A 25,774-nucleotide genomic window follows, 5' to 3' on the forward strand; every position below is an offset into this window, starting at 1 on the left:
GCTTAACATAATGACGACAGAGTTGCGACGGTTCCTGCTACTTGAAAACAAAGAACGGCGGCTGCTGCTGGAGAGCAGTCTGTTGAATCGGCTTTGGCCGCGACTCTGGAGGACTTGGAGTTAAGTTTTTCTTTGAGAAAAGAGCAAAGAACGGCACTTAAGTCATTCTTAAAAAAAGGAAGATGTGTTCGTAGTTTTGCCGGCCAGATATGGAAAAAGTTGAATCTATCAACTAACGTTAGCTCTCCGCTGTTGGGAAAACGCTCTGGTTGGTTGTAGCGCTGTCCTATTGCGTGCAGAGGGAATTTGAAAGACAGCCATTTATCCCGCCCCTTGGATTGAGCCGTGTCTATGGTGAGTTGCCAGACCTAACATCTTGATGTAGGTCTGGCTTGCCAGGCTAAATGAAGGGATGATAGTGTTGACGATTTACCTTGATACGAGCGAGAGTGAGACTGCAGCGCATAGTGCGTGCAATCAGGGCAACAAATTAATGGAAATTAAGCAACAGAAAGCCACCTTATGCGACACACACAGTAAACCTGTGTTGTTTACTCAGCTGCACATAATAGCACCCAATTAATAAAAACACAATATAGGCTATTGACCCGCGTTCTGTTTTCTATCATGTGCCGTGCACGTTTGCGATGACGTAAGATGCACGCGAACCCACCAGAGTTCGATAGAATCAATGCTGCGTTCCAGTCCAAAATTGTCATGCCCTTCACTCGCTAACTTCCCTCCGTCTTGTTCACTCGGATGTATGTCATTGCTTACGTTGCACAAGTGCCCACTACTGGCGGAAACTGCAATGGGCTGAATTAGAACGTCTTAAGCCCTTGATCACTTGGAATCAGCTATGGAGTTTATTTATTATAAAAAAAAATAAAAAATCCCTTTACACTGTAAAATTTTTTTACATCCCCAAGTCAAAAATTTCAAGTGACCGATAACATCTAAATTTTTCAATTAGTCTGACGTATTATTTCTCATTGAGCCAATGTTAACAGACTATTGCAACAAGAATTTCACTTGGGCCAATTGAAAAATTTTGATGTTATCGGTCACTTGAAATTTTTGATTTGGGAGGGTTAGAATTTTTTTACAGTGTAAGAATTTGTTTAATGCAGCATCCAAATGTATATAGGCGTGTTTGGGTTGTTTTAAATTCAAAAATATATAATTAATATATCATACAGTTGTCTGTTGTGGTGGTGATTAGAAGAGATTTGTGGTGAGGTCACAATCGCACTGCATTGTGGGACATATAGGTACCTGAAGTGTACATATGAAGTAGACTCGCTCCCTCGGTCAAAATCGAAGGAACGAGGGTCTGTCCATATAAACTTCCCTGTCCACTTCATGAAGTGGAACTCACTTCAAAATGGTGGCAGGGATTCCCCCGAGGGGAAGTTTTTTTTTTTTTTTTTTTTTATTGCATTACAATATAAATCAGTACAATGGAGATAATACAAAACAAAGAACATGAACATGTGGGGATACAAAGAAAATGAAAGTAATTAATAACAGTAAATCAAATTTTTTTACAATTTATATAAAACTTGTTCTATAATACAGGATATTTTCGAAGCTTTTTTATTGGAGGGGATTTTTTGAAGTGAAGACAATAATAACTGTAAATCATAAGCAAAAATTTTGCAACTACGTTTGAATTTAAGGTATCTTGCTTTGTGAATATGGTATTTTCCCATCATACAGAAAAAATATATTTAATATATCATCTAGCTTTTTATTTTCAGAGACATCAGAGTGAAAAATAACCTTACTGACAGAAATATTACATAGCTGATGAAATGCAAGAAATATGGAAGCTGAAATTTGAAGCCAAAATTGTTTAGTATAAGAACAGAAGTAGAATAAGTTTAAAATAGATTCTTCCTCCTCTTGGCAAAAAGAGCATAGTGGGGAAATATTACTGTAAAATTTACTTAAATATTTATTACAACCCCCGAGGGGAAGTGCTTAGGGAAGTTTGCAAGTGCGTGTCTAAAACTGGACTGGAACGCAGCCCAAGTTGAGTGTGAAACCAGACCAACCCACCAGGAACAATCGCGCCCGGGTTTGGACCGCAGCAAACGAGCCCAGTGTGAAAGCACCCTCAGTCAACCTACTCAGAGTTGATAACTAACTCAATTCAGCTGTTCTGAAACCAAAAACTCAGAATTTCCCATCTCAGGGTAAATCAACTCAGAGTTGGTTGAACCTCCTTATTGAAACAGGCCCCTGTTCTGCTCGTGTCTGTTTTTAGGTTGTTTTTTTCAGTCTGTTAATTGGTTTGTCTCTCCCTGTTTGTCACTATGGTTTCTAATTGATTGTTAGTTCTGTTCAGGTGTGTCTTGTTAATTAGCTCCCTCATTAGCTGTGTATTAAAGCCTTGTGTTTCTGCAGTTCTTTGTCAGTTCTACATTGCGTTAAGGTAGTTGCTCTGTTCATGTTCCTAAGAGTCTGTATTATTTTTTATTAATATAATAATAATGAAGTTGCTGCGTTTAGATCCTATATATATATATATATATATATATATATATATATATATATATATATATATATATATATATAATTTTAAAATAATTTTCTGCCAAGCATCTGGTGGAGACAAAGAAAGAAATCTGACTTTAAAATCATTTCACGTCACTCTAAATAAAGGACAAAGATATTCAGTATACACTGTGAACCTCCACGCTTTGCTCACTTTGCAATCATCCTTCTCTTTCTTGTATGCTTTTTTTACCTGCTGCTGCTCCCCTGGTATTACAGTATCTTGACACAAAGATATCTTTGTGCTCCAAGCAGTCACAAAGTGCTCAGAGTCTCGGCATCAAGTTCCCTCATCAGGAAAGAACAACAAGGGCACATAGAACGGATTATACTTCTTACTCTCCTCCAATGACATCGGGGCAATCAGAAAGAAGGAAAGAGACAGAGAGAGAGAGAGAGAGAGAGAGAGAGAGAGAGAGAGAGGGAGGGAGGAGAGACAGGTGTGCTCAGTCTGTAATGAACTCAGTATTATAGGATCACAGTAAGACAGGCATGGATTATGTCCGTTTTCATTAGTATTGACATCATTGCGTGTGTCTCAAATATAAGAACAAGACTGTGAAAGCTTTTGGGATTGTTCCTCAAACTTCAGGACGTGGTTTCTGCATTCTTCATTGTAAGGACATGTTAAAACCTACCTTTTCTGTCATAGCTGTACATTTCGCCACTTGAAGCTCTCTTTCTCTGTCACTCGCTCCCTTTTTTTCTCTCTCTCTCTCCCTCAGACCCAACCCGTCGTTAGCGGGAGGAGACTCCCACCGGTGGACCCGAGGGACGGATAGCAGTGTTTACGGATAGCTCACGAGTTCGGCGGAGCGTTTGACGACTCCGGGGGTCCGAGGTCCACTGGGGGTGGTTATCGGGTTCGTCGACTCCGGTACAGGCGAGCGACATGCTCCCTCCTCAGAGTATCGCGGGCCGAGAGCGGAGAGCATTTCAGTGGAGGACCGCCTCACCATGGACCACGTAAGTGAACTCTTTAAGATTTCACAATATAGATGCTTCATTGTAAGTTTTTCCTTAGAAAGACTCGTGGTCACTGTCTTTGAAAATAGTGAGTTTGAGTGACATTTAAACGACGGTGTCGTGTGTGAAAGCGCGACTGTATGTTCCCGCCGGATGCGCGAGCTGCGCTGGATTAACGGTCGCTTCTCTCCATCTCGCATGCACGAGTTTGATGAATTATTCCGGCGCGAGAAGTGTGATGCGCGCGTTCCTCCTGAAATCCCTCACCGCTTAGTTTATTGGGTTCAACGAACCGAGTCGAGTTTCATTCGGTCTCATTCAAATAGGAATGTCAGAGAATTTTAATATTATTTCATGCCATGGGTACTAAAAACTCATTTAACATGTTGAATAATACGCTAGCCTACGTTTTCAAGTTGATAGATCAACATTAGATCATTAGATCTAATGTATTTAATCAGCTATAAATGTATGTTTGTGAATAGCCTACAGTTTCAAAAAAAAAAAAAGTGTGGTAGGCTATTGCAGTTCCTTCATATCAAAACCAGACTTCAGTTCTGTTATAGATTTACAGTCTATTAATTTAGCCTATGTCTGCTTGAGAGAAAACAGTTCAACTTCATTAGGTCCGACTTTACATTTAAAGGGATCATGTTACTGTTGGTTAGGTTAACGATAGCAAGATAATAGCCTACACTTCAAAATTGAAAAAAAGATACTTGATATGTGTTTGGAGTTTCTCAGATTCCCTCTGGAGAACATTTATAAGAAACCTTTCAAAGTGGAGGCCTATAGTTCTCTGAACCTAAATAAAACCCAATATGCTCATCATAAAATAAAGATTTTGAGGCACTTGAAACAGGTAGGCTATTGACATTCCCAGTGTACACAATACAAAAGCTGCCTGGAGGTTCAATCTCATATTACTGTAAGTGAATTGCCAAATTACTTGGTAAACAATAAAAAAAGTAACATGGAAACTGTGATCTAAAGTGTTACCTGTTTATTTATTTATGATATTTAATAGGTTACTTCATTTTAGGCTAAAGCAATGCTTTAAAATAATGCATGTGATCTGTTGAAGCAACAGGCTTCAATCATGTTAAGAAGTTATTAAAACTGTTTGTGGTCAATGGATGCATAATTTGATAACTTCTCTTAGGGATGATGTTTTTTTTTATTCACCTCAAACATAATATAATTACATAATATAATAACCTCTAATATAATTATGTTAAACTAGTGTGCATGTGTGACACGAGAAGAGGTTAAACTCTCTATTCCAGATGTTACTGTATAGCCTGAGTAACGCGAGCGGTTTTGTTAAAGAGTTTAAATTTTTTCCTCATGTTTGCATGTTTTTCTGTTTCTGTCTGTGTGACCACAGCCGTCACCGAATCATTGTTATGGAGGAAGAAAAAACTAAAAAACAATGACGTGTTCTTTAGGTCAAAACATGTTTGAAAACATGTCAAAAGCTTGTGTGTATATATAATTGTTTAAAACTTAAACATACTATATAGTCTTTATATTCCAGCCATTGCTTATAAAAAGTTTTAACTATGCACTTGTTCATGAGGTCATATAATCTTTTAGAGAGATAAACAGGCTGTTCTCATTAGAGGAGTTCAAGCATGCCATGCAAATTGTTTAAAGATGTTTACCTTACTTATTCATTCATTCATTCATCTTTTGATGAATGAAATGTGCATGTTCCTTGCAGACTTTAATTGCAAACTCCATTTAATGCAAGTCAAGATGGTTCTTATAAATCTTTTTCACATATTTTTGTAAGAAAATATTATGTTTACTTTTGCAACCTTTATTGTTTTATATATTAAATCCACTTTCAAACAGTATCTCAATTCGGACAACAAAATTGTATTTACTGTAAGCTAATGCATGGACCTTAATCTGGATCTCTTGTGCTTTGTGTTGAAGACAACATTTTTTAATTGGGCAAAGAGGTAGTTTGTCATATTTTAGAATATATAAATTAAGCTGTCAAAGTTTGTATGTTACCACAGAAAAGCAGTCTGTTGCCTGAATGTAATTTGTGCTGCCTTTTGTGAATTGACTCGGATCTTAAAAAGTTTAGCTGGAGTTTAGAACTTCAGGACTGCTGTTTCAGCATGTGGTTTCGTTTCCTTGGTTCGAAGCAAAATATTCTTTCTCCCTCTCTTTGTGTGTGTGTGTGTGTGTGTGTGTTGATGAAAATGCAGTCAATGACAGCAGCAGTCTAATTTTAACCTGGCAAATGACTGTCTGTAATTCATTTATGCTGATCTGTAACATGACTCAAACCAAGCGATTTATGCTGTGGCCAAATAAAAACACAGAAGGGGGCAAGAAGGGAGAGAAAAAGAGAAGTCCCTTATATAGCATGACAAACATTTTATGGTTTATGTAAATTTTACAGATCAAAATAGCTGACTTGTATTTGAATATATGTTAAAATGTAATTTATTCCTGATGCATCATTACTCCAGTCTTCAGTGTCACATGATCCTTCATAAATCATTCTAATATGCTGATTTGATTCTCAAAACCATTTCTTATTATCAATGTTGAAAACAGTTGTGCTGCTTAATATTTTTGTGGAAACTGATAGCCTACTTTTTTCAGGTTTCATCGAAGAATAGACAGTTCAAAAGAACAATACGTTTTTAATATTGCAGTGATATCTGTGGGGGAAGAAGTGCCACAGTGGAGACAGCAAAGAGGATAAGGAAAGGAGGATCTACTTGCAGCTATACTTTTATTTATAAACAAAGCAAAGATAATCCAAAGCAGGAAACACATGGAGTAAATTCAGGCTAAACACTTCACAGCTTCAGTAAACAGAGACAATACCAGATAAAGAGTCCATGGGGAAATGGGAGGAGAGTCCAAGGAGGAATGGGAGTAAAAATCCATGGGGGAAATTGGAGGAAGAGTCCATGGTGGATTCGGCAGAAGAAGGAGAGCCATGGAGGAGACAAGGCAGGGAGCAACCCAGAGCAGAGCCATTTGGAAAATAAAGGGAATAAAAAAAAAATCCAAGCGGGGAAGAACAGACCTTCAAGTTGAAGAATGGGTTGGACACGATTCCGCACCTTCCAGCTCCACTAAAATTCTCACTGGAACGGAAATGGGGACAACTCTCACACCTGGTCAGACTTGGTGCCAGGATTGAGCTCTAGAATGGACGTGGCCTCTGGCAGGGGGTCTGTTGCGGGAATAGGCTCTTGCTCCGTGTCTGTGGTGGGCTCAAGATCCGTGGCGAGTGTGTGTTCTAGCTATGGTTTTGTGAGGTCCACTGGAGGATTAGTGGCAGATAGGGCTGGATCGGCATGGATGGTGAGGAGTGGGCATCTTCCTGGACCTCCTCCAGTGTTATGGTCACTGTTAGCCAGAGACCCACAGCGCGTACTCGATGTAGTGGAATAACAAGCGACATTGCTCTTGTCAGTCTCTCTCTCTCTCTCTCTCTCTTAATGGCATCTTTGTATGAATGAAGGCCAGTATTACTGATATTAATACAGCTACTGATGTCTCAATGAAATAGATATTTTTTCCCCCAGTTTTAAACTTTAATTATAGCCATTCAACATTACAGTGTATTGAAAGCTGTCTTTTTTCCTTTTATTTTATTAGATTTATTTTTTACATTTATTAGGCTTAAAAAAATAATAATAATTTTAGTGAACTTCAAACAATCCTCACATAAACCCATAATAAATGTCTTATTTACCTGTGCCCTCCCTGTCTAAGAGGTAGGAAATATACAGAAATTGAAAAGTTATCAAACAATCTGCATTGCGTAAATTATAAATTAAATATACATTAATCCTTATTAGAGCTACAAAAGTTATTTAGTCAATAGCAGTGAGTAATTTTCTCTGTTACCTTTGTTCTTCGATTAACTTTACTGACAGAGGGCCCTATTTTAACGATCTGAAACACAAGTATCAAACGCGAAACGCAAGTAACTTTGTGGGCGGATCTTGGGCGCTGTTGCTATTATACCGGCGGGATAAATGACTCTTGCACCCGACGCAAATCTAAAATGCGTTGGTCTGAAGTAGCTACATTACTCACAGGTGTGGTTTGGGCGTAACGTGAAATAAACCAATCAGAGCGACATCTCATATTCCCTTTAAGAGCAGGCGCGCTTGTTCCATGGCGGATTGCTATTATAACGGCGGATTTGCCAGGCGCACGCCAGGAGCGGTTCACAGCCGAGGAGACCGACGTTCTCGTCAGGGCCATAAAAGACAGAGACATTGGGGATGGAGAAACCCACCCAAATTAGCTTCGGTTAAACAGGCGTATAATAATTTGGGTAAATGTGTAAGCTAGTTTTATACCTATTTTTTCACATCTTCATGGACACCACAATGATTTCCCTCATGTGGAATATTTTTCCTTGCAATTATGTATGGTTTGCAAAAATGGCAACTGCTGCGTCTGTGTGTGGATGAGAGAAGCAAAGTGTATGCGTGTTGTGCACACTGCATCTGAATGCGCCACTGACTTTAGACTAGTTTTTTCCTGGTCTGTGGTGGAATTGTTTTCTGGAACTGCAAAATAGCACCAGGGAACGTTTGCGCCGGAACACGCCGCCTCTTTTCGCTGAACCGGCCACGGGAGCGCAAGGTCATTCCCTATTTTACCGACGTGCGTCTGTGGAGGCGTCGGGTGCCAAATAGGAATGATACATGCGTCGGTGTACAAAGGCAATTGCGCTGGGTGCAAGATAGGGCCCAGACAGAATTAGTGGCTTCTGACGCTGCTGAGAGAGAGAGAGAGAGAGAGAGAGAGAGAGAGAGAGAGAGAGAGAGAGAGAGAGAGAGAGAGAGAGAGAGAGAGAGAGAGAGAGAGAGAGAGAGAGAGAGAGAGAGAGAGAGAGAGAGAGAGAGAGAGAGAGAGAGAGAGAGAGAGAGAGAGAGAGAGAGAGAGAGAGAGAGAGAGAGCAGTTAATGAACTAAAAGGAAACAGGTGTGTAACTAATCAAAAACCATGGCAACCAATGATGAACTGGAACAAAAGAACCAGGAACAGAAATGCAAACTAAAAGTCCATAGAACAGAATTGTAAACCTGACAAAGTGTATAGTATAATTGTTTTACTGTAAACAAACGGTGACTCTTTATTCACTTACCATTTAGATGCTCTTTACCCATAGTAGTATGGTACACTGAAACTCCTTTGTCACTATCTCTTGAGATAAAGGGCATATTCAAAGGCACAATTGTTATATTATTGTGATGCCTTTACAATGTTTGCATCACTGACCACAATGGTTAGATATTCTACTACCCAATTCTCACATTTACAGAACTTATCGTCTGTTCATCTAAGCTGTATATGTATGTATCAAACTCACTTTCAATTTGTTTCTCTTTGTTGTATTTTGTTGTTGTTTATTAACCTGTGGTTCTTTCTGAACTGTTTACAGGTGTGTGAGAGTAGCGTGCTGCAGTCGCCTGCGGTTTATGTGGTTTACTCTGATGGTCCTGACTGTCCTCTGCGTGGCGCTGCAGATGCTGGGAGTGGTCCGACAGGCCAGGTTAAGCAAGTTTTAAAATTCATGCGTCTACATGAATCCAGAGACATTTGAAAACTGCTTTTTTGTTTCAAAACATTCTCCTCGTCCACACTGAAACATTGAAAAACGCTTTAATCACCTTACTGCACATGCGTAAAATATAATAAAAGCTCACTGAGATATCATTTTATTACAAAAATATCCCACCACTTAATGGTTTATCAATGTCACACTCAAAATCGCTATTCCATGTATGGTCTAATAATACTAATAAATACTAATAAACTTAATTTAAATAGCAATTGTAAAGCTACATAGCACAAAGTGCTTTATAAAAGGTAAAATTATTTACAAAAAATACAGTCAAGTAAATGGACATGAAGAGTTTTACAAAATATACAAACAGGCCTACATAATGTAATAAACCTCATTGAACAGCCCTACGGTGGTCAAAAACTCTCTACAGCCATCCGGTTTGATCACAGGGAGTTTACACTTTATTTCAGATAGAGAAGATAAAACTCATAATCACGGGTACAGGTATAGATACGGAAAAGGGGAAAAGAAACACGGGAAGACCCGTAAGACACATCACTTCATCTACACACAGTGAGTTTCACGCTTAATACGTCACACAGTGTTTTATACTCAACGTAGCACCCCAGCCTGCACAGCACACGGTGGACACAAGTAAGCCGTGTTTCTCCGTTCTCAGTTCCCGGACCTCCCTCCCTGACCCGCTGTCCGTTACACAATCAAAACAGTCCATACATGCATGAATAGATTAAAAACACTTCCCTCTCAAAGACGGGCAAAGAAGACCCATCCGTATGGGGTGAATGGTGCAGGCAGCAACCCGTATCCTTAGCCAAGGACGCCAATCCACAATCCAGGGGCGGCGTTTAAAGCAGAAGTTCAAGTTGCTCAAGTCAATTTGTCGTTTGCGTCAGAGAATTCTCATTCTCAGAGTCTCAGTGGCATGTGGGCGTCAGCCGAGCAGTATTCCGAGGTAATTGGTGACACTATAATAATTCCCCCCCCAGGAATTCTCCACAGGTCACCACCTCAGAGACGAGCCCGCTTGCCCCACGCCTCTTTTTTAAAATCCCTTTGTGTACTCCTTCCACAGGTGAATGCCATCAAAGCAATCATGTGATCACCCAATGATGACACACTACAACTAGATTAAAAAGTTCGTCGAGACAAACTTTAAGTTGGCTTGAGAAAGCTGGACCAGAAAGTTTGAAGAAGTTAAAAGTAGTTTGGAGTTTAAAGTAGTTTCAAGTTTAAATTAGTTTAAAGTTTAAATTAGTTAGAAGTTTAAAATAGTTTAAAGTTAAAATTAGTTTGAAGCTTAAATTAGTTTAAAGTTTAAATTAGTCTAAAGTTTAAATTAGTTTGAAGCTTAAATTAGTTTAAAGTTTAAATTAGTCTAAAGTTTAAATTAGTTTGAAGTTTAAATTAGTTTAAAGTTTAAATTAGTTTAATGTTTAAATTAGTTTAAAGTTTAAAGTATTTTAAAGTTAAAAAGTTGTTGGGGGTTTTCTAGTGGGTTGCTAAGGTGTTCTGGGTGGTTGCTAGGCAGTTGCTAGGGTGTTCTGGGTGGTTGCTAGGCGGTTGCTAGGGTGTTTTTGGTGGTTGCTAGGGTGTTCTGGGTGGTTGCTATGGTGTTGCTAGGTTGTTGCTAGGGTATTCTGTTTGGTTGCTAGGGTGTTCTGGGTGGTTGCTAGGTGGTTGCTAGGGTGTTCTGGGTGGTTGCTAGGGTGTTGCTAAGCGGTTGCTAGGGTATTTTGGGTGGTTGCTAGGGTGTTGCTAGGCGGTTGCTAAGGTATTTTGGGTGGTTGCTAGGCGGTTACTAGGGTGTTCTGGGTGGTTGCTAGGCGGTTGCTAGGGTGTTTTAGCGGTTGCTATGGTGTTGCTAGGCGGTTGCTAGGGTGTTCTGGGTGGTTGCTAGGGTGTTGCTAGGCGGTTGCTAGGGTATTCTGGGTGGTTGCTAGGCGGTTACTAGGGTGTTTTGGTGGTTGCTATGGTGTTGCTAGGCGGTTGCTAGGGTATTATGGGTGGTTGCTATGGTGTTGCTAGGGTATTCCAGGTGGTTGCTAGGATGTTGCTAGGTGGTTGCTAGGGTGTTTTGGTGGTTGCTATGGTGTTGCTAGGTGGTTGCTAGGGTGTTCTGGGTGGTTGCTATGATGTTGCTAGGTGGTTGCTAGGGTGTTTTGGTAGTTGCTATGGTGTTGCTAGGGTATTCTGGGTGGTTGCTAGGGTGTTGCTAGGGTGTTCTGGGTGGTTGCTATGGTGTTACTTGGTGGTTGGTAGTTGTCACAGATGGTTACTATGGAGTTTGTATAGTTCTTAGCATGATCTTGGTATGATTTAGCACTTAACTAATCGCTATTAGCATGTAGCTATTCACTGCTAGCATGTGTAGCATGTTGGAAGTGCTGTTTGCTAGCATGAGTCAAAAGAGCCAAACCTCATCTCTATACAATGTTCTGATACAGAGATATAGGTCTTGCAAAATGGTTGCTAGGGTACTCAAGTTTGGTTGCTATGGAGTTGCTTGGGAGCTGGGAGCTTTATACGTACGAAGTTTAAAGTGGTTTGAAGTTTAAATTAGTTTACGAGTTTTTGAGTTTTGAGTTTATAAGTTTAAATGAGTTTAGAGTTTAAGTTTAAATGAGTTTAGAGAGTGTGTGTGTGTATGTGGGTTCACACACACACACACACACACACTCAGAGTTTATGAGTTTAGAGTTTATAAGTGTATAAATGGATGAGTTTATAAGTGTACACGTTTTTGAATTTGGTTTGTAAGTTTAAATGAGTTTTGAGTTTATAAGTTTAAATGAGTTTACAGTTTATAAGTTTAAATGAGTTAAAGCTTAAGTTTGAAGTTTAAAGAAGTTTAAAGTTTATATTAGTTTGAAGTTTAATTTAGTTTGAAGTTTAAAGTAGTTTAAAGTTTAAAATAGTTTGAAGTAGATAGATAGATGAGTTGATTAGTTTAATTGAGTCTCAATGGCTTATATATTATATAGAATGGCAGTTTGAATTAGTCTTCAAGGTATTTTGATTTGAATTTTCGTCGGTTGGCCAGTTTGAATCTAGATTTGAATTTTTTAGAACTCCCCAATGTAAGTCAATGGGAGTTTTTCCGAGTTTTGATCGGCAATATTAGGAAAACCGTAAGTCCGATCAGTCTGAAAAGATATAGCAACTCAAGTCAGAATAGTCTGAAGGTCTGAGCCGAGTTTGGAGTATGTAGAGTTAAAGCTCTAGGAGGAGATAGGGGATAAATTTTTAGTAAGAAGAATAATAATAACTAGATTAAAAAGTTCGTCGAGACAAACTTTAAGTTGGCTTGAGAAAGCTGGACCAGAAAGTTTGAAGAAGTTAAAAGTAGTTTGGAGTTTAAAGTAGTTTCAAGTTTAAATTAGTTTAAAGTTTAAATTAGTTAGAAGTTTAAAATAGTTTAAAGTTAAAATTAGTTTGAAGCTTAAATTAGTTTAAAGTTTAAATTAGTCTAAAGTTTAAATTAGTTTGAAGTTTAAATTAGTTTAAAGTTTAAATTAGTTTAATGTTTAAATTAGTTTAAAGTTTAAAGTATTTTAAAGTTAAAAAGTTGTTGGGGGTTTTCTAGTGGGTTGCTAAGGTGTTCTGGGTGGTTGCTAGGCAGTTGCTAGGGTGTTCTGGGTGGTTGCTAGGCGGTTGCTAGGGTGTTTTTGGTGGTTGCTAGGGTGTTCTGGGTGGTTGCTATGGTGTTGCTAGGTTGTTGCTAGGGTATTCTGTTTGGTTGCTAGGGTGTTCTGGGTGGTTGCTAGGTGGTTGCTAGGGTGTTCTGGGTGGTTGCTAGGGTGTTGCTAAGCGGTTGCTAGGGTATTTTGGGTGGTTGCTAGGGTGTTGCTAGGCGGTTGCTAAGGTATTTTGGGTGGTTGCTAGGCGGTTACTAGTGTGTTCTGGGTGGTTGCTAGGCGGTTGCTAGGGTGTTTTAGCGGTTGCTATGGTGTTGCTAGGCGGTTGCTAGGGTGTTCTGGGTGGTTGCTAGGGTGTTGCTAGGCGGTTGCTAGGGTATTCTGGGTGGTTGCTAGGCGGTTACTAGGGTGTTTTGGTGGTTGCTATGGTGTTGCTAGGCGGTTGCTAGGGTATTATGGGTGGTTGCTATGGTGTTGCTAGGGTATTCCAGGTGGTTGCTAGGATGTTGCTAGGTGGTTGCTAGGGTGTTTTGGTGGTTGCTATGGTGTTGCTAGGTGGTTGCTAGGGTGTTCTGGGTGGTTGCTATGATGTTGCTAGGTGGTTGCTAGGGTGTTTTGGTAGTTGCTATGGTGTTGCTAGGGTATTCTGGGTGGTTGCTAGGGTGTTGCTAGGGTGTTCTGGGTGGTTGCTATGGTGTTACTTGGTGGTTGGTAGTTGTCACAGATGGTTACTATGGAGTTTGTATAGTTCTTAGCATGATCTTGGTATGATTTAGCACTTAACTAATCGCTATTAGCATGTAGCTATTCACTGCTAGCATGTGTAGCATGTTGGAAGTGCTGTTTGCTAGCATGAGTCAAAAGAGCCAAACCTCATCTCTATACAATGTTCTGATACAGAGATATAGGTCTTGCAAAATGGTTGCTAGGGTACTCAAGTTTGGTTGCTATGGAGTTGCTTGGGAGCTGGGAGCTTTATACGTACGAAGTTTAAAGTGGTTTGAAGTTTAAATTAGTTTACGAGTTTTTGAGTTTTGAGTTTATAAGTTTAAATGAGTTTAGAGTTTAAGTTTAAATGAGTTTAGAGAGTGTGTGTGTGTATGTGGGTTCACACACACACACACACACACACACACTCAGAGTTTATGAGTTTAGAGTTTATAAGTGTATAAATGGATGAGTTTATAAGTGTACACGTTTTTGAATTTGGTTTGTAAGTTTAAATGAGTTTTGAGTTTATAAGTTTAAATGAGTTTACAGTTTATAAGTTTAAATGAGTTAAAGCTTAAGTTTGAAGTTTAAAGAAGTTTAAAGTTTATATTAGTTTGAAGTTTAATTTAGTTTGAAGTTTAAAGTAGTTTAAAGTTTAAAATAGTTTGAAGTAGATAGATAGATGAGTTGATTAGTTTAATTGAGTCTCAATGGCTTATATATTATATAGAATGGCAGTTTGAATTAGTCTTCAAGGTATTTTGATTTGAATTTTCGTCGGTTGGCCAGTTTGAATCTAGATTTGAATTTTTTAGAACTCCCCAATGTAAGTCAATGGGAGTTTTTCCGAGTTTTGATCGGCAATATTAGGAAAACCGTAAGTCCGATCAGTCTGAAAAGATATAGCAACTCAAGTCAGAATAGTCTGAAGGTCTGAGCCGAGTTTGGAGTATGTAGAGTTAAAGCTCTAGGAGGAGATAGGGGATAAATTTTTAGTAAGAAGAATAATAATAATAATAATAATAAGTTTAAGTACAATATCAGAAAGTTGGCTCTCTCAAGCCAACTTAATAACTAGATGCGAAAGTTCGTCGAGACAAACTTTAAGTTGGCTTGAGAAAGTTTGGAGCAGAACGTTTTTTTGCTAGGCGGTTGCTAGGATGTTATAGGTGGTTGCTATGGTGTTGCTAGGGTATTTTGGGCGGTTGCTAGGGTGTTCTGGGTGGTTGCTAGGTTTTTGCTAGGGTGTCCTGGGTGGTTGCTAAGGTCTTTTGGGTGGTTGCTAGGGTGTTCTAGGTGGTTGCTAGGGTATTCTGGGTGGTTGCTAGGCGGTTGCTAGGGTTTTCTGGGTGGTTGCTAGGCTGTTTTGGGTGGTTGCTAGGGTATTCTGGGTGGTTGCTAGGCGGTTGCTAGGATATTTCTGATGGTTGCTAGGGTCTTTTGGGTGGTTGCTTGGCAGTTGCTAGGATATTTTGGGTGGTTGCTAGGGTCTTTTGGGTGGTTGCTAGGCGGTTGCTAGGATATTTTAGGTGGTTGCTAGGGTGTTTTGGGTGGTTGCTAGGCGGTTGCTAGGGTGTTTTGGGTGGTTGCTAGGATGTTTTGGGTGGTTGCTAGGGTCTTTTGGGTGGTTGCTAGGCGGTTGCTAGGGTGTTTTGGGTGGTTGCTAGGATATTTTGGGTGGTTGCTAGGGTCTTTTGGGTGGTTGCTAGGCGGTTGCTAGGGTGTTTTGGGTGGTTGCTAGGGTCTTTTGGGTGGTTGCTAGGGTATTTTGGGTGGTTGCTAGGCGGTTGCTAGGGTGTTTTGGGTGGTTGCTAGGGTGTTTTGGTTGGTTGCTAGGGTGTTCTGGGTGGTTGCTAGGGTCTTTTGGGTGGTTGCTAGGGTGTTCTGGGTGGTTGCTAGGGTCTTTTGGGTGGTTGCTAGGCGGTTGCTAGGGTGTTTTGGGTGGTTGCTAGGATATTTTGGGTGGTTGCTAGGGTCTTTTGGGTGGTTGCTAAGCGGTTGCTAGGGTGTTTTGGGTGGTTGCTAGGATATTTTGGGTGGTTGCTAGGTGGTTGCTAGGGTCTTTTGGGTGGTTGCTAGGCGGTTGCTAGGGTGTTTTGGGTGGTTGCTAGGATATTTTGGGTGGTTGCTAGGATATTTTGGGTGGTTGCTAGGGTGTTCTGGGTGGTTGCTAGGCGGTTGCTAGGGTGTTCTGGGTGGTTGCTATGGTATTCAGGGCGGTTGATATGGTGTTACTAGGTGGTTGGTAGTTGTCACAGATGGTTACTATGGAGTTTTTATAGAGTTCTTAGCATGATCTTGGCATGATTTAACACTTAACTAATTGCTATTAGCATGTAGCTATTCATTGCTAGCATGTGTAGCATGTTGGAAGTGCTGTTTGCTAGCATGAGTCAAAAGAGCCAAAACTCATCTCTATACGATGTTCTGATACAGAGATATAGGTCTTGCAAAACGGTTGCTAGGGTACTCAAGTTTGGTTGCTATGGAGTTGCTTGGGAGCTGGAAGATTTAAACTTAAGAAGTTTATAGTGGTTTGAAGTTTACAGTAGTTTGAAGTTTGACAGATAGATAAATAAGTTAGATAGACACACACACACACACACACACACACACAAACACACACACACACACACTAACTCGCTCACACACTCACTCATAAACTCAGTGTGTGTGTCTGAGTTTAGAGTTTATAAGTGTATACATTGATGAGTTTATAAGTGTATGAGTTCTTGAGTTTTGAGTTTATAAGTTTAAATCAGTTTAGAGTTTATAAGTTTAAATGAGATTAAGAGTTCAGAGTTTATTAATTTATGAGTTTAAGAGTTCATAAGTTTATGAATTCATGAGTTTATAAGTTAATTAGTTTATAAGTGTTTATAGTTTAGAGTTTATTAGTTTAAATGAGTCTCATTGGCTAATATAGTATATAGAACGGCAGTTTGGTTTAGTCTTCAAGGTATTTAGATTTGAATTTTCGTCGGTTGGTGAGTTTGAATCTGGATTTGAATTGGGAGTTGGGAGTTTTTCCGAGTTTTGATCGTCATTTTTAGGAAAACCGTAAGTCCGATCAGTCTGAAAAGATATAGCAACTAACTTCAGATCAGTTTGAGTGTCTGAGCCGAGTTTGGAGTATGTAGAGTTAAAGCTCTAGGACGAGTTTGAGTCAACAGTTTTTAACAGAAGAATAATAATAAGAACTAGATGCAAAAGTTCGTCGAGACAAACTTTAAGTTGGCTTGAGAAAGTTTGGACCAGAAAGTTTGAAGAAGTTTAAATTAGTTTAAAGTTTAAAGTAGTTTAAAGTTTAAATTAGTTTAAAGTTTAAAGTAGTTTAAAGTTTAAATTAGTTTGAAGTTTAAAGTAGTTTAAAGTTTAAATTAGTTTGAAGTTTAAATTAGCTTAAAGTTTAAATTAGTTTAAAGTTTAATGTAGTTTAAAGTTTAAATTAGTTTGAAGTTTAAAGTAGTTTAAAGTTTAAATTAGTTTAAACTTTAAAGTAGTTTAAAGTTAAAAAGTTGTTGGGGGTTTTCTAGTGGGTTGCTAAGGTGTTCTGGGTGGTTGCTAGGCGGTTGCTAGGGTGTTCTGGGTGGTTGCTATGGTTTTGCTAGGTGGTTGCTAAGGTATTTTGGGTGGTTGCTAGGGTGTTGCTAGGCAGTTGCTAGGGTGTTCTGGGTGGTTGCTATGGTGTTGCTAGGTGGTTGCTAGGGTATTCTGGTTGGTTGCTAGGCGGTTGCTAGGGTGTTCTGGGTGGTTGCTAGGGTGTTGTTAGGTGGTTGCTAAGGTATTTTGGGTGGTTGCTAGGGTGTTACTAGGCGGTTTCTAGGGTGTTCTGTGTGGTTGCTATGCTGTTGCTAGGTGGTTGCTAGGGTATTCTGGTTGGTTGCTAGGCGGTTGCTAGGGTGTTGCTAAGTGGTTGCTAGGGTATTTTGGGTGGTTGCTATGGTGTTGCTAGGCGGTTGCTAGGGTGTTTTGGGTGGTTGCTAGGTGGTTGCTAGGGTGTTCTGGGTGGTTGCTATGCTGTTGCTAGGCGGTTACTAGGGTATTCTGAGTGGTTGCTAGGCGGTTGCTAGGGTGTTTGGGTGGTTGCTATGGTGTTGCTAGGCGGTTGCTAGGGTGTTCTGGGTGGTTGCTATGCTGTTGCTAGGCGGTTGCTAGGGTATTCTGGGTGGTTGCTATGCTGTTGCTAGGCGGTTGCTAGGGTATTCTGGGTGGTTGCTAGGCGGTTGCTAGGGTGTTTTGGGTGGTTGCTATGGTGTTGCTAGGCGGTTGCTAGGGTGTTCTGGGTGGTTGCTAGGGTGTTGCTAGGCGGTTGCTAGGGTGTTCTGGGTGGTTGCTATGGTGTTGCTAGGTGGTTGCTAGGGTATTCTGGTTGGTTGCTAGGGTGTTCTGGGTGGTTGCTATGGTATTGCTAGGCGGTTGCTAGGGTATTCTGGGTGGTTGCTATGCTGTTGCTAGGCGGTTGCTAGGGTGTTCTGGGTGGTTGCTATGGTGATGCTAGGCGGTTGCTAGGGTATTCTGGGTGGTTGCTATGGTGTTGCTAGGCCGTTGATAGGGTATTCTGAGTGGTTGCTAGGCGGTTGCTAGGGTGTTCTGGGTGGTTGCTATGGAGTTGCTAGGCGGTTGCTAAGGTATTCTGGGTGGTTGCTAGGCAGTTGCTAGGGTGTTCTGGGCGGTTGCTATGGTGTTGCTAGGTGGTTGGTAGTTGTCACAGATGGTTACTATGGAGTATTTATAGAGTTCATAGCATGATCTTGGCATGATATAGCACTTAACTAATCGCTATTAGCATGTAGCTATTCACTGCTAGCATGTGTAGCATGTTGGAAGTGCTGTTTGCTAGCATGAGTCAAAAGAGCCAAACCTCATCTCTATACGATGTTCTGATACAGAGATATAGGTCTTGCAAAACGGTTGCTAGGGTACTCAAGTTTGGTTGCTATGGAGTTGCTTGGGAGCTGTGAGCTTTAAACTTAAGAAGTTTAAAGTGGTTTGAAGTTTAAAGTAGTTTACGAGTTTTTGAGTTTATAAGTTTAAATGAGTTTAGAGTGTGTGTGTGTGTGTGTGTGTGTGTGTGTGTGTGTTCACACACACACACACACACACACACACACACACTCAGAGTTTATGAGTTTAGAGTTTATAAGTGTATAAATTGATGAGTTTATAAGTATAAGAGTTTTTGAGTTTAGAGTTTATAAGTTTTAAATGAGTTTAGAGTTTATAAGTTTTAATGAGTTTAGAGTTTATAAGTTTAAATGAGTTTAAGAGTTCAGAGTTTATTAATTTATGAGTTTAAGAGTTCATAAGTCTATGAATTCATGAGTTTATAAGTTAATTAGTTTATAAGTGTATGAGTTTAGAGTGCATTAGTTTAAATGAGTCTCAATGGCTCATATAGTATATAGAACGGCAGTTTGGTTTAGTCTTCAAGGTGTTTAGATTTAAATTTTGTCAGTTTGAATTTTTTAGAACTCCCCAATGTAAGTCAATGGGAGTTTTTGAATGAGTTTTTTCGAGTTTTGATCGTCATTTTTAGGAAAACCGTAAGTCCGATCAGTCTGAAAAGATATAGCACACCGAGTCAGATCAGTTTGAGCGTCTGAGCCGAATTTGGAGTATGTGGAGTTAAAGCTCTAGGAGGAGTTTGAGTTGTAAATTTTTACGGTCAGAAGAATAATAATAATAACTAGAATGTACATTTCCTGAAGAAAATGTGAAGTGGTGCTTGCAGTGACAAAACTCACCACTCGGTTGCTAAAGTGCGTTTAGCTAGTTTTTAGCAAGATTAGAACAAAATTATCATCATGCTAGCATTATAAGCATGTGACTAACATAATGCTAGCATGTTGCTAGCATGGTGCTAATATGATTAGCATGTTGCTAGCATCATGCTAGCATGTTTTTAGCAAAAGCTAACGTGAATGTAGCTAGCATGATTAGCATGTTGTTAGCATGATGCTAGCATTTTTTAACAAGATGCTAACATGAATAGCACGTTTGCTAGCATGTTTGTAGCAAGAAGCTAGCATGATTAGCATGTAGCTAGTATCATGCTAGCATTATTAGCATGTTGCTAGCATCATGCTAGCATTATTAGCATCATGCTAGCATCATGTTAGCATGATTAGCATGTAGCTAGCATGATGCTAGCTTGTTTTACCATGTTGCTAGCATGGTTTACCATGATTTACCATAGTTTACCATGATTTACCACAATTTACCATAGTTTACCAGATTTACTATAGTATACCATGATTTACCATGTTCAAGTATGATTTACTATGATTCTACCATGATTTACCACGATTTACTATAGTATACCATGATTTACCATGTTCAAGTATGATTTACTGATTCTAGCATGATTTACCATAGTTTACCATGATTTACCATAGTTTAACATGATTTACCACAATTTACTATAGTTTACCATGATTTACTATAGTATACCATGATTTACCATGTTCAAGTATGATTTACTGATTCTAGCATGATTTACCATAGTTTACCATGATTTACCATAGTTTACCACGATTTACCACGATTTACTATAGTATACCATGATTTACCATGTTGAAGTATGATTTACTGATTCTAGCATGATTTACCATAGTTTACCATGATTTACCATAGTTTACCATGATTTACCACGATTTACCATAGTTTACCATGATTTACTATAGTATACCATGATATACCATGTTCAAGTATGATTTACTGATTCTGGCATGATTTATCATAGTTTACCATGATTTACCATAGTTTACCATGATTTACTATAGTATACCATGATTTACCATGTTGAAGTATGATTTACTGATTCTAGCATGATTTACCATAGTTTACCATGATTTACCATAGTTTACCATGATTTACCACGATTTACCATAGTTTACCATGATTTACTATAGTATACCATGATATACCATGTTCAAGTATGATTTACTGATTTTAGCATGATTTATCATAGTTTACCATGATTTACCATAGTTTACCATGATTTACCATGATTTACTATAGTATACCATGATTTACCATGTTCAAGTATGATTTACTATGATTCTAGCATGATTTACCATAGTTTACCATGATTTACCATAGTTTACCATGATTTACCACGATTTACCATAGTTTACCATGATTTACTATAGTATACCATGATATACCATGTTCAAGTATGATTTACTGATTCTAGCATGATTTATCATAGTTTACCATGATTTACCATAGTTTACCATGATTTACCATAGTTTACCATGATTTACTATAGTATACCATGATTTACCATGTTGAAGTATGATTTACTGATTCTAGCATGATTTACCATAGTTTACCATGATTTACCATAGTTTACCATGATTTACCACGATTTACCATAGTTTACCATGATTTACTATAGTATACCATGATATACCATGTTCAAGTATGATTTACTGATTTTAGCATGATTTATCATAGTTTACCATGATTTATCATAGTTTACCATGATTTACCATAGTTTACCATGATTTACCATAGTTTACCATGATTTACTATAGTATACCATGATTTACCATGTTCAAGTATGATTTACTATGATTCTAGCATGATTTACCATAGTTTACCATGATTTACCACGATTTACCATAGTTTACTATGATTTACTATAGTATACCATGATTTACCATGTTTTAGTATGATTTACTATGATTCTAGGATGATTTACCATAGTTTACCATGATTTAGTCAAAAGAGCCAAGTCCCATCTCTATACTATGTTTTGATGCAGAGATATACGTTTTGCTAAACGGTTGCTAGGGTACTCTTTTTGGTTGCTATGGAGTTACTTAGCAGCTGCCAATGATGAAATTCCAAAGGCTTCTTGTCACTATGAATGATATAAACCAACTCCCATGCCTCTGTGACATTCAGAATGGAAGATATCCCTCTTTGGATTTTGGTTGCTAGGGTACTCTGTTTGGTTGCTAGGGAGTGGCTTGTCAGCTGCCAATCATGAAACTCCAAAGGCTGCTTGTCAGTATGAATGATATAAACCAACTCCCATGCCTCTGCGACATTCAGAATGGAAGATAACCCTCTTTGGATTTTGGTTGCTAGGGTACTCTGTTTGGTTGCTAGGGAGTGGCTTGTCAGCTGCCAATCATGAAACTCCAAAGGCTTCTTGTCAGTATAAATGATATAAACCAACTCCCATGCCTCTGTGACATTCAGAATGGAAGATATCCCTCTTTGGATTTTGGTTGCTAAGGTGCTCGACAATGGTTGCTAGGGAGGGGCTTGGAAGTGTTTAGGTGATTCATGATTGGCTGTTTGCTGCCCCGAGTCAAATGAGACCACCCCCATGTTTCTATGACAATTCAGTCTGGAGATATCTCTTTGAACTCTTTCAATGGAAGTCTATGGAACTTGTTGCTAAGGGGCTCTAAATGGTTGCTAGGGCGTGGCTTGATAGCTTCACAATGATCCTGAGAGACTGATTGGTCGTCTGAGTAAAATGAGCCCTCCCCCTTGTCTCTATGACACTGTGATCCAGAGCTACGTTCAATACAAAGTCCCTATGCAATTTACCATAGTAGGAAAAGCATGTGTGTTTCACGGGACGTTCCTTCCCCATAGTAAGTCAAAGGGGCAACTTTGGGCATCTCCTGCCCCCCAGGGGTGCAACTTTTACCCCATTGAGAGGTATGTTCTTACAGAGGCTGTTAGCCTCTTCAAATGTGGCAAATCACACGTTTGTGCGAAATCGTCGCTCAGAGTTATGACTCGTCAAAGTTTGTGGCAATGTTAAGTCTATGGGATTTTTCGGACGCTTTTTCGCCCCTGGGGCGAACACCGCACCCCCGATCGCTTATAAAAGTCATAGCACACCTCTCCTTAATGAGCCGGTCGATTTGACACCTCATTCATGGATCTGTGACAAACGGTGCGGGACGAGTTACGCGCCAAACTTTGTGTGGAATAATAAAAAGAAGAATAATAATAATAAGTATGAGCAATAACAATAGTGATGCCTTGCTTTCAGCAAGCACCACTAATAATAATAATAAGTTTAAATAGGATTTCAATATGTTGGCTCTCTCAAGCCAACTTAATAATAAGTTTAAATTGGATTTCAATATGTTGGCTCTCTCAAGCCAACTTAATAATAATAAGTTTAAGTACAATATCAGAAAGTTGGCTCTCTCAAGCCAACTTAATAATAAAAGTAACACATAATACTTAATAAAACAAAAGATCCAAAAACACACAAAAAGACTTCACAAAGTAATAAAAGTCTATACAAATACATTTTTTAATGAGAATTATTATTATTATTTTTTATTATTTATTTATTTTAACAGACACCGATTCCGCAAATCTAATATCCACTGGCAGGCTATTCCATAATATTGGAGCCTTCACTGCAAAGGCTCTGACACATTTTGTTCTGTATCTGGATCTTGAAACAGTCAACAAACCATTACTAGAAGATCTGAGATATCATCTCAGTTACGTATGTAACCCTCGTTCCCTGAAGGAGGGAACGCAGATGTAGTCGACCTGTCGACTGATCGGGATCATGCTTAGGGAGCCTGTCTGTCATCTTTGAGTATTGATAACACGAGCCAATGCACACATTGGTGTGCGAGCTTTGCATCCAAGCTCCGCCCCGCAGCGTGGGTATAAATACGGAAGTGGATGCACACACCACTTGTTTTTCGCTGAGGAGCCGAGCGAAGACCGGAGTCAGCAGTGGTCCAGCAATAGTTGCGACGGGACTAAGTCTCCGTTCCCTCCTTCAGGGAACGAGGGTTACATACGTAACCGAGACGTTCCCTTTCAGCCGCTCACGTTCGACATAGTCGACGTTACGACTGATTGGGATCCCTACTAAAACGTCACTAGTGCTGAATCATATAGCCTAGTCTTCTGGTACGGAGGAGCCAGCTGGATTGGTTGGGAGCACTTTCTAGGCTACTACGAACCGGCCCAGGGGTACCAACGGTACCTACAGACGTACCCGGGGTGAGGCAGCGAGGTAGAGGACAGGAACCCGGCTCGGAAGGCCCAAAGGTGGCCCGAAGCGGGGTCTGAGTGTGTAATACAACACTTACCTGAAAATAGGGGAGTCCAGTAACCAAACCTTGTCCGCATCCCCCATATTGGCCAGGTTGAGCCAGAGATGGTGCTCTTGGACCACTAAGGTGGAGATCGCCAGACTGATCGCACAAGCCGCAACGGCCATACCCTGGAGGGCCAGGACGGTTGCAGTGTGGTCGGTTGTGGTGCGGAGCTCACCTATGAGTGCACGGTCTGGGCTACCCTTATGCATGTCCATGAGTTCCTTGGCCTGGTAGACCTGTAGCAACGCCATGGCATGCAAAGAGGAAGTGGCTTGCCCACAGGCTTTGTAAGCTCTGCCCGTAAGAACGGACGAGAACTCACAGGCCTTAGTCAAGTCAAGCCATCTTCATTTAAATAGCGCTTTTAACAATGTAGATTGTTCCAAAGCAGCTTTACATTGATAATAGGAAATTAAAGTAAAGTGTTTTGGCTTTATATCAGCTCTAGAATAAAGTTATTGTCCAGCTAAAGTTAGTTTGATTGATTCACTTCCGTCGCAACGATCATTATTTATTAACTTAGGGGCCGCTAACACAACACCGTTTTAACAGAAAACTCTTAAGTTCTTTCTGCGCAAACTTCAAAGACGCGAACCAGTGAGAACGCAGATGGCGTGCACATGCGTTTTATGAGTTCAGTCTATAGGTATGTGTGTGTTCCAGGGATACACGGAAGCCGGAAAACCGCCGCGAACGAAAGCGAATGAGGGTAATCGCTGGCAGCTGTGCGGGGAAAAATGTCAACAGGCGATTGGACTGAGTGGCAGATAAAAGAAGCTGACGCTCGAGAGAAAGGGCAGGTGGGAAGGCGGAAGGATCGCTGGAAACGCGGGCGCACGCAGCAGGCTGCGGGGGAAATCGGCGAGAGGCCGCGGATGCGGATGGAGGCCGCGGGAAAGAGAGAGAGAGAGAGAGAGAGAGAGAGAGAGAGAGAGAGAGAGAGAGAGAGTGAGAATGAGAGAGGAAAGACTTCGGCTGGATTGCGGGTGTAAGCCTTGGTTGCACCGTGAGTCTGTTGAATTGCAGTTTTATTGTGGAAATGAGCATGAGTGAAACCTTACAGTGTGTGGTGAATCTACGAGTGTGGGAATTGTGTTTCTGCTGTTCACTTGCAGTCACAGCTGTTTATTCCTCTCCCCGCCTGAGTCCAGTGAAGAACCTGCTAAAGCTTGAAGAGCCTGCTAAAGCTGTGAGTTGTACGTATTCTCTGCTCTCTGTCTGAGTCCAGTGAAGAACCTGCTAATGCTGTGAGTTGTGCGTGTCCTCCCCTCTCTGTCTGAGTCCAGTGAAGAACCTGCTAATGCTGTGAGTTGTACGTATTCTCCATTATCTGTCTGAGTCTAGTGAAGAACCTGCTAAAGCTTGAAGAGCCTGCTAAAGCTGTGAGTTGTACGTATCCTCTGCTGTCTGTCTGAGTCCAGTGAAGAACCTGCTAATGCTGTGAGTTGTGCGTATTCTCCATTATCTGTCTGAGTCCAGTGAAGAACCTGCTAAAGCTGTGAGTTATACGTATCCTCCATTATCTGACTGAGGCTAGTGAAGAGCCTGCTAAAGCTGGGAGTTATGCGTATCCTCCATTATCTGACTGAGGCTAGTGAAGAGCCTGCTAAAGCTGTGAGTTATACGTATCCTCCATTATCTGACTGAGGCTAGTGAAGAGCCTGCTAAAGCTGTGAGTTATGCGTATCCTCCACTCTCTGCCTGAGGCTAGTGAAGAACCTGCTAAAGCTGTGAAGCACATGTCCCTTCCATTCTCTGTCTGAGGCTAGTGAAGAGCCTGCTAAAGCTGTGAGTTATACGTATCCTCCATTATCTGACTGAGGCTAGTGAAGAGCCTGCTAAAGCTGTGAGTTATGCGTATCCTCCACTCTGTGCCTGAGGCTAGTGAAGAACCTGCTAAAGCTGTGAAGCACATGTCCCTTCCATTCTCTGTCTGAGGCTAGTGAAGAACCTGCTAAAGCTGTGAAGCACATGTCCCTTCCATTCTCTGTCTGAGGCTAGTGAAGAGCCTGCTAAAGCTGTGAGTTATACGTATCCTCCATTATCTGACTGAGGCTAGTGAAGAGCCTGCTAAAGCTGTGAGTTATGCGTATCCTCCACTCTGTGCCTGAGGCTAGTGAAGAACCTGCTAAAGCTGTGAAGCACATGTCCCTTCCATTCTCTGTCTGAGTCCAGTGAAGAACCTGCTCCCCGGAAAAAATGAATGCTAA

At 40.3% G+C, this 25,774-nt stretch overlaps 1 protein-coding gene across 2 annotated transcripts in view; it reads left to right on the forward strand.

Annotated features, from left to right (window-relative positions):
• Positions 1 to 3,032: 3,032 nt before the first annotated feature.
• The window catches only part of gal3st2 (galactose-3-O-sulfotransferase 2), a 32,830-nt gene continuing 10,088 nt past the window's right edge, over positions 3,033 to 25,774 (forward strand). The window contains exons 1-3 of one of the 2 annotated variants that reach the window (XM_084127446.1): positions 3,033 to 3,175; positions 3,285 to 3,525; positions 8,966 to 9,076. In XM_084127446.1, coding sequence (XP_083983572.1) covers positions 3,452 to 3,525; positions 8,966 to 9,076 — 185 coding nt within the window. In that variant the 5' untranslated portion in view covers positions 3,033 to 3,175; positions 3,285 to 3,451. Of the gene's footprint in view, positions 3,176 to 3,284; positions 3,526 to 8,965; positions 9,077 to 25,774 lie in introns of those variants that run through there. The other variant, XM_084127447.1, reaches the window with a different exon arrangement.

The sequence above is a fragment of the Abramis brama genome (genome assembly GCF_963993115.1).
Source record: "Abramis brama genome assembly, chromosome: 10".
NCBI classification, from domain to species: domain Eukaryota; kingdom Metazoa; phylum Chordata; class Actinopteri; order Cypriniformes; family Leuciscidae; genus Abramis; species Abramis brama.